The sequence below is a fragment of the Sinohyriopsis cumingii genome, chromosome 4 (genome assembly GCF_028554795.1).
Source record: "Sinohyriopsis cumingii isolate HCF-2022 chromosome 4, ASM2855479v2, whole genome shotgun sequence".
NCBI classification, from domain to species: Eukaryota; Metazoa; Mollusca; class Bivalvia; order Unionida; family Unionidae; genus Sinohyriopsis; species Sinohyriopsis cumingii.
The window spans coordinates 571,765-590,280 of NC_142964.1; the positions used below are offsets into that span (position 1 = coordinate 571,765).

The window sequence follows — 18,516 nt, forward strand, 5'->3', positions numbered from 1 at the left end:
CATTCTCGACGTCTTGCATTAGGAAATGTATCCAGGGGTTCTACATTCTCGACGTCTTGCATCACGAAATGTATCCAGGGGTTTTACATTCTCGACGTCTTGCATCAGGAAATCAAAGGAGGGACTCAACACTATGTCATGCATTAAGAAATCATTAAAGCAGCTCTACACCCTGTGATGCGTTTAGAAATGAAATCTATACATTGGCACGACCAGGGATGCCCAAATAATTAATTTCTTTGGTGGAGGGGGGGGGGGGGCAAACATGTAGTGGTGAGCTATCAAGTTATACGAAAGTAGGACAATACATGTTTAGAGGTAAAATACGGGATAAGTTCTCACCCACCCCTTTGCCCCAAGTTGCGTGCGACAATGGGCTCGATACTGTCAAGCATTCAGACATTTTTACAGGGGCTCGACAATATCGGGTATTACGAAACCTATAAAGGGGATGGACACTCTATCGTACATCAGGAAATCAGCTGAGGGGCTCGATTCTATCATGCATTCAAAAATCTCTACAGGACTTCCACATTCCGTCATGCATACATAAGTCAACTGATGGTTATGGTTTGACATTCTGTCACGCATTAAAAAATCTATAAAGTGGTTCGACACTGTCGTGTAATAAGAAATTTATGAAGGGGTCGATATGTATGTCATGCATTTAGAAATTTATAAAATGGCTCAACGTTACGTCACGCGTAAGACCGCTCCGGTGGCCTAGTGGTTAGAGCGTCCGCCTCGGATGCGGGAGGTCGTGGGTTCGATGCCCGGGCGAGTCATATCAAAGACTTTAAAAAAGTGGTACTAACAGCTGCCTCGCTTGGCGCTCAGCATTAAGAGGTTAGTGTTAGGACTGGTCGGCCTGGTGTCAGGATAATGTGACTGGGTGGACATGATGCTACATGTCTGCGGCATGATTCCCCAGTGCTAGACATCACTTAAGGAATGTGTTAAGGGATTCGACACTGTCATGCATTAAGGGATTTGACATTATCGTGCACTAAGGAATGTGTTAAGGGATTCGACCCTGTCATGCACTAAGAAATGTGTAAAGGGTTCGACATTGTTATGCATTAAGTAATGTGTTAGGGATTCGTCACTCTATCATGCATTAAGAGATCAATTAAGGAGTTCACCATCTGTCATTCATTAAGAAATCTGAAAAAGGGACTCGACAGTCTATCATGCATTCAGAACTATACACGAGGGCTCACACATCAGTAAATTTATACAGTGAGTGGTGCGACTCTGTCATGAATTACAGCAGTGCTGTGCAACCCGCGGCCCGTGGGCTGATTTTAAATGGTCTGCTGGAGCAGCTATATATTGTCGTTGCTTTTCAGTATTTTGCTGCGGCCCTCTGCCTGAAGAAAAACATCTTTCAGTGTCCCATGGTCTCAAAAAGGTTGGACAGCACTGAATTACAGTATGTTTCAAAAGCGAACATGCACAGAGTAACTCATCATAATTTCAACAACCATACATGTTGATGTCGTACTTCATTATTTAAAAGGTCGTTCCCTGCATCCATGGCCGCGGTTCTAAAACACAGGTCACAACCCAAATCCGGGTTGCAGGGGGTCATCAAGAGGGTCGCAGCAAAGGAACACCGCTGGACTTCAATTAGAACTATGTACATTTGGGTTTGTGTATGTATACCAAAAAGTATAATTTTTGTATTGAATGAACATGCGATAGATTTGTTTTGCTATATGTATTAAACATTTCCCCATCAATTGCTGTAATTTAAATGCATATGTGTACAATGGCGACCGCAGCATAGGTCAAGGGGTATTCACGTGATCCCCGGGATATCATAATGCACACACACACACACACACACATACACACACACATATATATATATATATATATATATATATATATATATATATATATATATATATATATATATATTAGTTTCAGGCTGCTTACTATACTAATATACTAATACTACCGTCCCGGCCGTGACTGATCGACCCCCCCCCCCCCCCCCCGCCGCAAAAAATCCCGCTGGAGCCCATGTATGTATATACATGTTGATGGCAAATCTGCTTAATTGCAAATAAACTTCATATCATGCATAAATGTAGTACTCTTAATTATGATCTATTTCGGGTCAACCGAATAATGAATACATTTCCAAAGTTGTTGTACATAGAATATGGACGTATTAGATAGAAGTCACATTAATATTTGTAAACGAATATAATGTACACTTAATTCTCGACATATTCATTCTGAGAACAACGACCAGAAACCGGACTGGGTAGAGCTGGCTTGTTAGGGGCATTGCTTTGTCAATAAGTCGTCGGTATTGGAAAGCTCCCTCTCTAGGTAATGTCTCTGTCAATCAGCTTTTATTTCTGTTCGAAAGCAATATAAATGTATCTTCCCCAAGTTATAATCCGACCAGGATCTGATGGGAGTTGACGCTAGGGTGGGGTGCGGGCGGAGCTAGTTCGCAACCCAAATAAAAAAGAATAAGCGCAAAACAATTGGAACGTATACAATTGAAAGTTTTGTTTATTGCTAGGTGGTTAAACTTATGCCCTGGAAACGCTTAAAATGCACGAGCTTCAGTAGGGCCAGAGAGATCCTTCACACAGACTCCATATCCTCCTTACTTACGACTGCTCCCTCCACCCCCACCCCCGATATTTCTGGATCTCCCACCGCCCTCGGTCCTGGAAAAAATTTAGTTTCGCACCGATATAAACATTGGCATATACAGTTCTTGGTAAACACTGTATATTATGTTTTTAGCAGCACAAATTAATGTCTTGTACCTTAGCCAACTTGTGTGTCGGCATCGTCTTGACCTGTATCGGGCCTCTCTTTCAGTTTGACCTTTATCGGGTCTATCTTTCACTTTGAACTGCACCAGGTCTCTCTTTCACTTTGACCTGTATTGGCCTCTTTCACGTTGGGAACGTAATGTTTACATTTATCAAACTCGAGCAAGCTCGTGCTTATTCGACTTGGCTTATGAATTCGCTCTGAATTTTTTTAAATGTTATGCTTCTGACGATGTATCGTAAGGAAAAGAATATATATTTGTTTCTGAAGCTGCCGAGCATCTAAATCTCTCATACAGTTAAATGTGGTGAAACAAACGCTCGTAGATGTTCCATATACTGAGCTACAGTGACGTAAACTGCCAAATCTCTTCCAGTATGACGGAGATAGGAGATAGGCGCGAGATTTAAAACGTCTGAAAATCCGACGACATGGATTTTAAGAGATAAATAATATTAGAATTAGGACATGGATCTTAACAGGGAAATAAGAAAACGATTTGGACATGGATTCTTAATAAAAAAAATAAGAAACCGATTTTCACTAGAGGGAAGACCAAGTCTAGGAGATGAACCTTACACTTTAAAGTTTGCATGGACTTGCAAAAATCCAAACTGATATCACAATATCGTCTGAATCTGTATTTCTTTGACTCTCATGGTGTCTTGTTCGTAGCTAACAATTCTTGTGTCAGCCAAGATCGCGGTATGTAAATAAATCTCTTAAATCTTTGGATAGAAACCTTATTGACAACACTAAGATAGAAACCTTATTGACAACATTAGGAGAGAAACCCTTATTGACAGCATTAAGAGAGAAACCCTTATTGACAACATTAAGATAGAAACCTTATTGACAACATTAAGATATAAACCTTATTGACAACATTAAGATCGAAACCTTATTGACAACATTAACATAGAAACTCTTGTTGACAACATTAAGAGAGAAACCCTTATTGACAACATTAAGATAGAAACCTTATTGACAACATTAAGATAGAAACCTTATTGACAACATTACGATAGAAACTCTTATTGACAACATTAAGATAGAAACTTTATTGACAACATTAAGATAGAAACCTTATTGACAACATTAAGATATAAACCTTATTGACAACATTAAGATAGAAACCGTATTGACAACATTAAGATAGAAACCTTATTGACAACATTAAGATAGAAACCTTATTGACAACATTAAGATAGAAACCTTATTGACAACATTAAGAGAGAAACCCTTATTGACAACATTAAGATAGAAACCTTATTGACAACATTAAGATAGAAACCTTATTGACAACATTAAGATAGAAACCTTATTGACAACATTAAGATAGAAACCTTATTGACAACATTAAGATAGAAACCTTATTGACAACATTAAGATAGAAACTCTTATTGACAACATTAAGATAGAAACCTTATTGACAACATTAAGAGAGAAACCTTTACTGACAACATTAAGAGAGAAACCCTTATTGACAACATTAAGAGAAAAACCCTTTTGACCACATTAGTGGCTTACAAATAAAAAGGAAATATCAAACTGTTAGGTCTACTCCAAAACCTGATGATATAAAAAATGTGCTATTTATGAGAAGATTGTAGTCTCCATGCAAGTTAACATCCAACAATATTATTCGTTGTTAGTCTTTGAATAATATCGTTAAAGCTAACACTCACAGGAAAGATGTCGGTAGCAAATGCCGTAGCTTGGTGAGATAACTACACATCGTCATCGTCATCGTCGCATTCTCATATGGTCGAGAGAAGCGTACAACGTAGTCGCTTGGAAATATACAGCACTTGTTGCTTTTAAATCTGTTGTGCACCGAATTTTAGTTCCCTTTTTCATCATACATTAAACGATGCGTCCTTATCAATCCTTCTGCATTGTACCAAAAAATCAACATAAACAAGTGAAATATTTGCATATACTTAATGATACCTGTCTCAATTACTTCCTATATTGGTTTCACGCAGCAAGGTAACCTTAGAGACTTAGAGGACATGTAACACGTGGAAAGATTTCTGATTTTGAATTACAGCTTGTGAATGGTGTACAGTCCAGCCCCTTTAAAAATTTTGCGAACAGCGTACATTTCAATCACCAGAACAATTTGGGAACGGCGTACAGTCCATTCACTAGACATCTGTTGTGAATAGAGTACAGTCCATTCGCTAGACATTTTTTGTGAACGTTGTACAGTCCATTCGCTAGACATTTTGTATGAACGCGGTACAGTCCATTCACTAGACATTTTGTATGAACGCGGTACAGTCCATTCACTTGACAGTATTGCCTTATACTTTCCTGGAAATGGTAGAAATGTGAAATAAGTTAGGGACCCAGTCAAGTGTTGGCAATTTCATTATATTTTCCCTTGAAATTATATCCACTATTTAGTAGGCAGATTTAAGTAACCATGCAAGTGACTATCACAATAAATATTGGCTTGCTGAAAATAGTAGCTTTATTGTGTATGAAAACACTTACAAAGATCGACCTTTGCGTGAACCTTTCAAACAAATGGTATCTCAGATGTTGTCTATTTTGTAACTATTGTTTGATTATTTTCCTGTTATCTTTTCCTCCAATATATTCAATCGATCACTGCACGACACACACACACACACACACACACACACACACACAAACAAATGGCTCACTGTGTTCACAATAGGGTTACACTATGTTTACTTGGAAGGAAGAGTCTATTGGATAGAAATTCGGCCGCTGTCCTGTGCGTGTATTTAATGGAATTTGGCCTGGTGTCCTATTCGTTTACAGAATGGTTACAGGGCTGCTGTCCTATTTGTCTATAGATTGGAAACTGGTTTGCTATCCGTCTTATTTGTCGATAAAATGGAAATCGGGATGATTTGTTTATAGAATACAAATTGGACCATTCTATTTACCTACAGAATGTTAAATGGGTGGCTGTCCTATCTATACCTAGACTCGAAATGTGCTGTCCTATTTGTATATAAAATGGAAATTGGGGTGCTCTCATAATTGTATATAGTGTTAAGTATATTTAATTTATATTCTTTATTAGTTTTTTTCCTCCATGAATATATAATATGTATAATTTTATTATGGACTTGACCTTGTCTAAATCAAGTTCATGTTGTACCTGACCACTAACTTTCGTTTGAAAAACAAATGACACATACTTAATATTTCCCTGTGAGTGTGGTTTAAATATTAGGATCATTATTAACAAAGGTAAACACTTATGGGTCTGGTTCTAGGACACTGGCATTCCCATTGGATAGCATATGGTACCTGATGCTTACCACATTCTTTATTATAATTTTAGCAACAGGTTTTGTATTGTTTACAAGTTAGATTTTTAAAAAATAAACTTTTGCCCTACATCCTGGCCCATATTTTGCTTTTTAGTTCTTTTATATAATTTTGTTTACTTGAAAATTGGGCAGAATCGGTCTTATCATTGTCTTCAGTACTTCGTTTCGGTAGAATTATTTATTAAAATTACTCTTCAGGGAAATACAAAGTATTCTTCAATACTTTTCTTGGACAGAAACATTAAATTGGAATTATAGTGCATTCTGAGAAGGACATTTTGATTTAATTATTGTGATTCATTGAAAGACTGTTGGAACATATCCACGTCACACGCTGCTAAATGCATATCAGCACATTCAGTGTCGGATCTTTTTTCGAACACAACTAGAATTTAATTAGAACTTTATTCATTAAGACTGGTGATTTAACGGTTTCCACTATTTTGTATTTCATTCGCATTACTGTAAGTTCTTGTCAAATTTTCACAATGTATTCTAGGGAAATAAATTATTTGTTGAAATGTACAAAACTTGTTGGTTTTCGCTCTTTTCTGTTACTTAGTCTATGACCATAGGATCGTAATAATAGAATGTAAATTGGGCCGCTGTCCTATGTGTCTACTGAATGGAACTATATTAATGTATTCTAAGAATGGAAATTGGACTGATGTTCGACTTATTTTTCAATAGAATGGAAATTGGACTGATGTTCGACTTATTTGTCAATAGAATGGAAATTGCATTGCTGTCCTATTTTATTTAGAATGGGAATTCTGCTGCTGTCCCGCTGAACTGAATATAGTACAGTCATAATCAATGTAAATATTGATATTTCTCTGTTGCATATTATAGTTTATTGGGATTTAGACTTTTAGCGCTAGCCAGTCATCCAAATGGTTATTAGATTAGGTCATTTGCAAAACATCTTCCTTTGCACCGCCACTACATCGTGCATACAGTATTGAAAAATCATGAGACCTTCATCAGGGTTATGACTAAAGCATTAATCATATTTTTATTTCATATGCCCGCCAACATTTTTTTTTTTACTCAAGGCAAATTTGAAGTGGTGTATCAAGGTCCCGTATTGAAACTTTCTTTTCGAAAAGTCCCTTTAGATCTAAGATTGTCCCCACCCCATGAGTAGGCATCGACTAAGTAGCCTGCAATACACATTATTTCTTTTGACATACTCTTTTGTAGAAAAACACCAAACAAATAAAAAGCGAAACATCATATCAGATATTAAAGCTTCTAAAAATTGTGCTGTTCATTATTCAGAATTTTAAAGAATTTGCTGCGAAACATGTCATAACCGGGAGAAAAGACAGACGCTTTGTGAGAACGTTAAGCAAGCTGGGCATCGAGATTAAGGACGATAAAACGGTGCTTATTGTAGATAATGACTATTGCATGACACGCTGATGTGTTAGCGGGGGCGGTATTAAAATTACATATTGTGGATGTATCTGGCGAGTAATACACGACAAATTATTTTCTACGTTTGCCAATGTCGTACCGTTTTAGCAACCTTGGTTATGACACAAATAAAACGTAATGTTTCAGACAGTATACTTATCAACCGTTAAGAAAATGTAGCAAAATAGGGAAAATTCAGAGTTTCAAATGAAAATCAAATTCATTAATTTCACATGAAAGTGAATAGCTTCTCTTACTTGAAAAGCAATGTTAGGGGCTTAAAACCTTTTCATCATAGCATTTCTCACCTGAAAAGCAATGTTAGGGGCTTGATGTCTTTTCATCGTAGCATTTCTCACCTGAAAAGCAATGTTAGGGGCTTGATGTCTTTTCATCATAGCATTTCTCACCTGAAAAGCAATGTTAGGGGCTTGATGTCTTTTCATCATAGCTTTTCTCACTTGAAAAGAAATGTTACGGGCGTGAACTCTTGGTATAACTAATTACTGTTCTTGTTTTGCTAGAACAAGATACATTTTAGATAATCTACGTCCTCAGAACAAAGAAAGTGTGAAAGAAACCCTCAACAAATAAATAAATAAATAAATAAATAAACAAATAAATAAATAATAGCAAAGTCACTAGCATAGATAAATAATCACTTTATTAACACGGATATTTTTGTATTTAATTTTGGACAGATACATGGTTTGCTTTTTTATTTACTGTGTAAAAAAGATAAATCGCCTGTATATCATTGCCACGTGTCTACAAGTAACCGTTTGCGCATCAGTGCTACGCAGAGATTCACATAAGAAGTTGTTTGTGTAAGATCCGAGATAACCACGCTCCATCTTATCAACACCTGACAATATGTGTTCGCACAACGACCATCTCAATTATCATGTTACACATTTTCAGTCTTTTACTTTCATTGAGGTAACTAATGAATTCATTTCATTCCTTTTTCTGTTGCTTTAATTCGCTGTGCAAAAAATGTAGTGCATTTGTGTCCTACTTCTACTTACGCAATATACTGTCTCTACTATTTGGCAGCATCCTTACTTACTTGTATAGTTTTATAGTGTCAATATTTCAAAATGAAACAGTGTTTATTGCAATACACTCAGACGACGATTAATAGATAGCAATAACAAATAAACTCCAAAACATATACGTAGTGAGCCCGAAAGAGGACAGGATGTAAATTTGTTACACTACCTGCTGAACCTATTCAAGTAGTAATTTCGGGCAAGCACTGCTGTTTAATGTATTGAAAAATGAACAACTCTGAAATCTAGAACAAAGTCCACGGCTCGTAATCACAGACTTTCGACGCTATCCACGCTTATTGCTCATGGTGTGAAAATATTTACATCCTTATTAATGTTAACCGCGATTTATGCATGTATAGTGATGGCGCTCGTTGACACAGAAGTAACAAATGTATTCATAATAGATCCGCCAAACCCAGTTGCGCCTACAGAATTTTACGGTGAGGGGTAGGGGCAAACACGCAGGGGTCAGCTATTAAGTTTAACGCCCACCTTTGCCCCCCATGTGTGTGAGCACATGGCAAGCCATCAAGTTCTCCAGCCACCTTCTTGTTTTGTATAAATAATAACGAAGTAGGGTAACACTTGATCCATCTACCTATTTATGGGATTGTCAAAGCAGGGAAAGTGTTGTTTGTTCATTAAATATTTTCCTTTGCAATATTACCTCGTTGTAACATATAAAATATGGTGAAGAACCTGCAAAAATTGACATACATACGTACATACATACATACATACATACATTGTTATAACTCTAATAGTATAGTCCATATAATGATCACTTTTTATGTCCACTGAACAGTCCAAAACGAATGTTTTCCTCTCAGATAATATATAAGTACAACATGAAACACGTATGCAGACTTACAACAGGAACAGAAGAATGAGACTGACTCCAAAATAGGAATGAATCTGATTGCTCAGTTCTCTCCTTATACATTCTTTCTATTACGACTATGATTCACAACGTACGCACGGTTACACATCTTACTACTCAATTTATTTCGAAACTTCTTTTCTTGCGACCTTGCCTAATCAATGGGAACCTGAGCTAACCTGACCCCACCATCCAATGAGAAATTAAGTCAAAGTCGTCAACAAGTATTATTATTAGTAATTGTCAACACGTACGTAAGCATCTGTTTATAGATCCAATGAAATTTCACGATCTTAATATTCATAGACCCTACTGACGTAGGCAAAATATAACTAAGGACAATCACATTAATTTGCAGCCTACAACAATGAAGACAAATTACATGTTAATAAAATCATGTACCAGGAGTTACATAATCTATATATATAACTAACAATATATTGTTTTGCACCGGTATATCTGTTTCGATTCTACAGTTCCGTGATGTGAAAGGTATGTGGTTCTTTATGCAAGATTATTGGATTTCTTTGAGGTTTTGTGTTCTACGTATCTAAGATCATATCGTGCAGACATATGAGCCATCAACAGTGCGTGTTTAAAGTTGCAGAAACGTGTTGGGCAATCAGAGTGAACAATTGAATTTAAGTTTGCTTTGAAGAAAAACAAACTATCTGAATGTCTAACATTGCTGATTCGGACAAACCAACTTGATAGTTTACGTCGAGGAAAGATTGATCGGTATTCTATTTGAATACGAATATACCACGATTAACGTGATTTGTTGGCAGACTTGGCTAGCTTGGCTATATGTCAAGACGTTTCTATTTACCTAAAAAGAGCAGAATTTGGCACACATTAGAATTTGCCAGGCACGGTCTGAAGTATGAGGCTATATCATTTTTCATTGGCACGCAGTGCCAATCAAAATGTATGTATGTATGTATGTATGTATGTATGTATGTATGTATGTATGTATGTGTGCGTGTGTGTGTGTGTGTGTGTGTGTGTGTGTGTGTGTGTGTGTGGAGGCATATAAGTAGGCATGAAGGTAGATGGTAAATTTAATGTAATTATATAGTCAGTCAGTTACAAGTGTGCACGTATTTCAGTAGGTGGAAATGAAGGTGGTTGCCAGAGTTCATATATAGTAAAGTAGACATTGGTGTGGGGAAGGATCAATTAATTAATAGACATTGAGACATTTATTAATTGCGTATGGCTTTTGTTTATTTTGTGAATTAATTGCCACGTTAAATATATGATTCACAAGTAGTAACCTTATAAATCTTGCTATCATCTTTTTATATAGTTTAGAACTGGCCTTGAGATTTCAAATCCTTTGGGTCTTAGCGTCACTGTATTTAATGTTGGACTTGACTTACGTAAAGTCGTTTTCGATTGTCCTGGAAAGAACCTATAACTAAAACTTTATCAAAAGTGTTTCATAATGTTGAGGCAAGGCGGACATACAATTAGAACTAAAACTTTATCAAAAGTGTTTCATAATGTCGAGGTAAGAATACATACATATAGAACTAAAACTTTATCAAAATTGTTTCATAATGTCGGGGTAAGGAGATCATACATCTAGAACTAAAACTTTATCAAAAGTGTTTCATGATGTCGAGGTAAGGAAGACATACATCTAGAACTAAAACTTTATCAAAAGTGTTTCATGATGTCGAGGTAAGGAAGACATACATCTAGAACTAAAACTTTATCAAAAGTGTTTCATGATGTCGAGGTAAGGAAGACATACATCTAGAACTAAAACTTTATCAAAAGTGTTTCATAATGTCGAGGTAAGGAAGACATACATCTAGAACTAAAACTTTATCAAAAGGTTTTCATGATGTCGAGGTAAGGAAGACATACATCTAGAACTAAAACTTTATCAAAAGTGTTTCATGATGTCGAGGTAAGGAAGACATACATCTAGAACTAAAACTTTATCAAAAGTGTTTCATGATGTCGAGGTAAGGAAGACATACATCTAGGCAAGAAGCGATGAGCAGTTTCCTTAATACGTTAATGAATCTCTTTTATATTCAGGTTTCTGTCTGTGTTGGTCGTATTAACTGGAACGCTGCTCCAGCCTACACATGTTTTGACTGAGGGGTCACGGGTAAGTGTTTCTTTCTTACATTTATTTCTTTTCCTTTGCCACATTAAGAAAAAGGTGTATCAACTAAAACAAAGTCCATGGATGGTTCCAAAAGTGCCTTAGTTTCGAAGTAGCTGACACTAGACGAGATGAAGTAATTTTTGAAGTTGCTTGATATAGTTCCCGATTGTACTATGTTGTATGATTGAAGTCCGTTGACATGTATGAGCCTTTGATCTGGTCAGCATGTGTTATAGTTGCAAATTTTGTCTTTTCTAACAAGGTTGCCATATATTAGCTGAACTTATTGGTTGCCAGATCGAAATCCACTTATGCATTGGGTAGCAATCTGGTTGTTACATAATAATATTTGGGAAGATGTGAGGGTTACAAGATGGCCGCTATTGCTTATCGGTTTTAAAAACAACTGTTCCGTTTGTTTCGGTGCCGTTTTTCATGATATATGTGCTAGTTGTCTGTCTTCGTCTACGTTATTGTGTTCATCATGCATTGGCTGTTCAGTTCGTATATGTTTCTTCAACTCCTTGTTTTGGAAACGAGAACAATTAGACTTTTTCTCAGCTGTCTTGTTCCACTGCTACAACGTTCTTTGTTGTTGAACAAACTGCCATCAGGTGATACTCGCCAGTCAACCCGTTTATGCTATGATGGACCCTAATTAATTGCTTTAAATGACAACTACTTGGCTCTCCACACAACATTGTGCACTAGACTAAACGAACTGGGACTACATTCATCATTACCTAAATGTAAACAGAAGCGAAACAAAGAAACGTTTTTACACAGCTGGCCGGCGTAGAACAGGAAGAAGAATTCCATTTATCCTTTCGTCCTTTCCGACTCAACAATTTAAAAATTCGGCCGTTAATTTAGATAACGTTATTCAAATCCCTATTAAATCGTCTACCTTTGTGTCAGCTATCCAAGAGATATCACTGCATATCGCATTATTTAATGTCCAGTCAGTATGACCACGGGAAAAGCGCACATAAATAGTTAATTTTATCAACGATCAGAATATCGAAGTCTTTTTCCTGGTATAAACATGACTAAAAACATCAGGCGATGAGCCCAAGTGCGCGGATCTAACACCCACTCGTTACTCCATCAAGTCGTTCCCCCGCTACTCTCGCGGAGGTTGAGCTGATATAATCGCAAAGAACTCCATGATTAAACGTCTTAACCACACCACAACCTTCAATTTCTACGACACATCGTTTGAGCTAGCCCAAACCACACTCACACTGGAACAAAGTTCAGTCCATTTTATTCTGCCTCTGCCGCCCTCCTCCTAGTAGAAAGAAAAACAAGCTGACTGAATCTCTCTTTTTGGAGCAGTTTCCGAATCTCACAGAGTATTGAAATTCAATAGGTGTCAACCTGATTATTCTTGGAGATTTCAACTTTTTCTTTGACTGTCCTGGAAATCCAGACACATAAAATCTCATATATTCCATTCATGTTTTCAACCGCAAACAGTCAGTTAACCAACCCACCCATAAACATTGTCACATTTTAGACTGGATTCTTCATTTACCGGATGATTCTACGGTCCTCCCTGGTATCCCACAAACTTGCATCGGATCATCTCTGTATTATATGCCATCTTGACGTATCAGTTCCTAACCCCACATCTTTATTTGCTACTAAGAGAAACCTCCGTATGATAACTAGAACCAAACTAATGCATGACATCTTAGCAAATCTAACAACTTGCCTAATTCCTACAGCAGAACAACTCGATAACTGCCTGCGTTCATTGCTCTACAAACATGCGCCAGCTACCAAATGCAGAGTATCAATTCAAAAGTGTTCTTCTTGGTATAGCAGTGTTAGAGACCAGCTTCCCACTGCAAAAAGAGACCGCCGTAAAGCTGATAGACTTTGGCTTTCCACCAGACTCACTATTCATAAGCAAATATATAAAGCAGCTAAGAAGAACGTCACAAACATAGTCCATGCAGCGAAATCAGCCCACTACAGTGCTAAGATGACAGAAAGTTCAAGCTGCAAAGAGCTCTTCGAGATTACTAACAAGCTAATGTCAAGGAACAAATTTACACCACTTCCAACTACCTTCTTTTCAGTCAACCTTCCGGATCTGTTTGCAAATTTCTTCCGTGAAAAGTACAAATCATTAAAAATAAACTTGACAACACAATTTCAATTGACTCGTTGTCACCATACAGTTTGATACAGAATTTAGCGGTAACCGTTAGCTGCATTTGAACCTGTCTCTATGGATTTAGTACGTACAAACGTGATGAAGAGTGCACGAAAGTCACGTGAACTTGATCCAATTCCAACATCACTGCTGTTTGAGTGCTTAGAACCAATATTGCCTTAAATAACTGATGTTATTAATACATCTCTCTCATCCGAGGAATTCCCATCATTTTTCAAAACTGCCATTGTAAAGCCTCTGCTCAAGAAACCAACACTCAACCATAACGATTTAAAGAGCTACCACCCATTGTCTAGTCTCCGATTCATATTAAAAATCATAGAAAAGTTGGTATATCCCAAGTAGTTAATGACATTTTCTCTGCTTTGGATAGCGGAACGATTACAGTCCTCACCCTCCTTGACTGTTCTGCAGCATTTGACACAATAGACCATTACTTCACCGCATCCAGCATGTATTCGGCATTCATGGTACATCCTTACCGTAGTCCAATTCCTACTTGGTCGACAGGACACAACTTGTGTCTGCAAATGGATTACACTCCAGACCAGTTAATCTATGTTGTGGTGTTCCACAGGGGTCTGTTCTTGAACATGTTCTCTTCGTTCTATATATCCAAGGTGTAGAGAGGTGCATTTCTGCTGTGAAGGTATGGATGACATGTAACAAGCTGCAGATGATTGATGATAAAAGTGAAGCCATTCTGATCACAGCACAAAGACTTTTTCATTCACATCCTTTATCTCAAACAATAAATATCAGTAACACCAACATTAAATTCACACAGTCAGTACGAAACCTAGGTGTTTCTCTCGAGAGGTCTCACACCTTGCACCAACATGTAAAAAAACATCTGCAAGGCTGCATATCTTGAGCTGAGACGCTTCAGCTCATTTCGCAAATATCTTTCAGTTGATGTCACTAAAACACTTGCATGTTAATTAGTACTTTCAAGACTGGACTATTGTAACTCACTTCTGTCTGGTTCGTCTCAATATCTACTCCAGAAACTTCAAAAAGTTCAAAACACAGCTTCTCGGATCATCCTTAGAGTACCACAAGCATGGCACACCTCCCCCAGCTCTGTACCCTACAATGGCTATCCATTCAATCCAGAATCAAATACAAAATTTGTTCTCTGTGCTACGTTTCACTGACGGACTCCAGTCCAACATAACTATCCGACCTCACCTATGTGTACACACCAGCAAGATACTTACGCTCCTCGTCTGACAATCATATACTATGAAAACGAAGTCATATGGACAACGTTCTTTTGCATATCATGGCCCAGTAACATGGAAGAAATTGCCCAACTGAACTTAGATACAGAGACACAGCGACCCCATTAAAGAGTGCTCTTAAAACACATATTTCGACTGCAAGAACAAACTTAAAGACCTTATAATGTTTCCTACCTTATACATTTTCAGCATGTTTTATGTTTTCTAATTTCATGGTGTTTGTTTTCTGTAATCATATCATTATATGTTTTTTATCTTATAGGTATTGTCTAATGTTGTAAAGCGCGTAGAGCTTCTAAAGATTAGGCACTATACAAAGTCCTCATTATTCTTATATGTTTTTCTAAGTTGTGTTATATAATCTTTTGTCGGGTTGGCGTCATTCGTAATATACATGATATGGAACATTAATACCTTATAGATTTTCAAACGTTAAACGAATACCTGAAGAGCTTTTAAAACAAAATATAATCTATCCACTGAATTGTCTATAAATGAGATAGCAGACTGCAAACGTTCTCTGAAAGCCGGACTCCTTGCAAAGGTGTCCCTTATTTTATATTTGTAGTGTTACAATCCTAACCACTTGTGCTCTTTGACTAATGGAAGAATATGTGAACAAAACTAATAAACAGCAACTAATTATATTAGCAGTTGGTTATATATTGGTACCACGCTGGTGTAGCTGCAAGGCGGCAAACGTTTGTTACAAAACTGATATTTGTTAATCAAAGACCTCCATGGCAATATAAACACGAGACATTGGCACCGAATCACTAAGATATGTGTGATACAAACTTCAAACATCCCCGTGTTTTTCAAAACTGATCACTTTTCGTTAGGCAGCATGGAATTGCGGACTATTATTAAGAGTTATTGAACTCCAAAAACGAAAAGGCTGAAAACATGCTGTTATGTATCTTTAATCTGTATTGTTTGTTGGATTTTTTCTCCACGTTTATACGTTATGTATATTTGTAGTTCACTGTGGACCAGAATAGGTACATTGAGTTTGTAAAAAATATAATACAAATATAATATTTCTCTATGAGTAGAAATTAAATATTATGCTCATTGTCAAAGGAGGTAAACCTATTTATCTTAATCTGAGTCTAGGACATTGGTATTCCCCCATAGAAAAACCTTGTGTACCCGATGTTTGCCTTGTTCTTTATTATACTTTGAGTAATAGACCTTCTATTGCTGACAACTTAGAATGTTCTATGAAATGAAATTTTGAACCTATTCCTGGTTCTATGTTTATGTCTTATCTTTTGATATAATGGTCTTTTTTACTGCGAAATTATTATTCTTGTCTAAACAGCTTGAAACTGGATTAGTCTTATTGTTGTATTTCGAGTTTCATTTGGGTGGATTTATTGAGATTATTATTTACTGGAAATACAACGTGCTTGTCAATAATATCCTTGGACTGGAACATTCCTCTACAATGATAGTGAATTTAGACATGAAATTTTTTTGTATTACTATGATGCAACAAAAGTCTATTAGCACATAATCACAATTCAGGTAATTGGTACATTTCCACCTTCAAGACGACATGTACATCAACAAATTCAAAATTGGAACTTGTATGGAATACTGCTAGAATTCAGTTAAAACTGTATAGATTTTAGAACGTTTTTGGATTTTATTCACAAAACAAACGGTAAGTTCTTTATTAAATTTTCACTTTGTATTCTTCAGAAATAAATTTACTTGATGAATTTTACAAAACTTGTTGTTTTTCGCTCTTTTGTGTTACTTATTTAAAGACCATAGAGTCGTAAAATTGCAGTACTATTCACCTTCGAAACTGAATTTTTGGACAATGTGTGTGTGTGTGTGTGTGTGTGTGTGTGTGTGTGTGTGTGAGAGAGAGAGAGAGAGAGAGAGAGAGAGAGAGAGAGATTTTTAACGTAGCTTTAACAATTTTAGCTAGTACCATTTTTATAAGTCTTTGGTATGACTCTGCTGGGGTTCCAGCCCGCAACCTCCCACATTCGTTGCGGACGCTCCAACCACTAGACCACCGAAGCGGTCAAATATTTGACAACCATTCTGCTTTAATAAGCATTTTCTAGACTTTGGTTTTCCCAAAATATTTTGTGAAGATTATTTTACTCATCTAACATTAAAATTAATACATATATTAGATCGCATTTAGCAAATCTTGAAAATAAAGTAAGTAATGGGCCCAAGAATTTGGAACTATTTTATTACTGTTTACATTCAGAAGTGTCCTCTGATTTGGTCGGCTTTAGGATAATGTATAAAATTGCATAATAAATCGCCAGATAGCAGAGACGCTTACTTGGCGGCTTAGGTGCTGAGTGATAGTCCGTAATTTACTCTTGTCAACAAATTCCCATGTGAATCTCTTTAACATTTTTTACCCATCTGCCTGTTACCTAATACAGGAATATGTGTCTACACTACCAGAAAAGATTTTATACAGTGGAAGCGTATTAATCTCTGAAGCCCGTTTGGCAATCAGCACAGAGATAAACGTTCGTTTGCAAATGGTAGCGGGGTTGTTGTTCACGAAGGAGGACGGCTATGGCGTTATAAAAGGGTTTTTGCGGTTAGGGTTTGGAAATTAACCGATGAAATTGATATAATCTTTCTTTTACAATAATAAATTATTTATTCTGATATGACATTGGCTCCTCATTGAAATGTTCGTTTCTGTTCTATTGTGAAAGAGTATTTTGAAATGTGAAATGTACCTTGTTATTTAATGGTAATATTGCTATCATATATATATATATATATATATATATATATATATATATATATATATGGGTAACGCCCTTTAGCTTGCGGGTACTGTCTAAATATAACGGCAAACTGAACATGTACTCCATTTGTTTAAACAGAAGAATGTCGTATATATATTACAAAGGGTCGCAAGTCGAAAAATAACTGGATGAAGACAAGTTACTACGTATTTCAAATAGCTCGACCTAAAAGTATTATTTTACAGATAAACAACATACCGGTAACTTTAAAGCGATGGTATGGTATACAATTTACTATATATCTAGGTGTTTTTTCCGCTACTACCGTACATTTGAAAATAACCTAATTATTGGTCTTCAATTGCGTGATTTTAGTTACTTTTATTATAAAAGTCGCGGATGGAATACAAAAGTAGTTACTTGAGACTTGGAGAGTTTTGATAACATAATTTAAAATAGCAAGTGACTGACTATGGAGGTATATTGATAACATAACACTAGTGACTGACTATGGGTATATTACTAACATAACACGAGTGACAAGTGTCTGACTATCAGGATATATTACTAACATAGTACTAGTGACTGACTATGGGGGTATATTGCTATCATAATACAAGTGACAAGTGTCTGACTATCGGGGTATATTACTAACATAGTACTAGTGACTGACTATGAGGTATATTACTAACATAGTATTAGTGACTGACTATGGGGGTATATTACTAACATAATACAAGTGACA

General features: G+C 36.5%; 1 protein-coding gene across 1 annotated transcript in view; it reads left to right on the forward strand.

Annotated features, from left to right (window-relative positions):
* Positions 1–18,516, forward strand: part of LOC149800520 (thrombospondin type-1 domain-containing protein 4-like) — a 217,447-nt gene that overhangs the window by 122,870 nt on the left and 76,061 nt on the right. Inside the window, exon 2 of the mRNA XM_089954454.1 lies at positions 11,529–11,601. Within this exon, the coding sequence (XP_089810580.1) occupies positions 11,529–11,601 (73 nt within the window). The remainder of the gene's footprint in view (positions 1–11,528; positions 11,602–18,516) is intronic.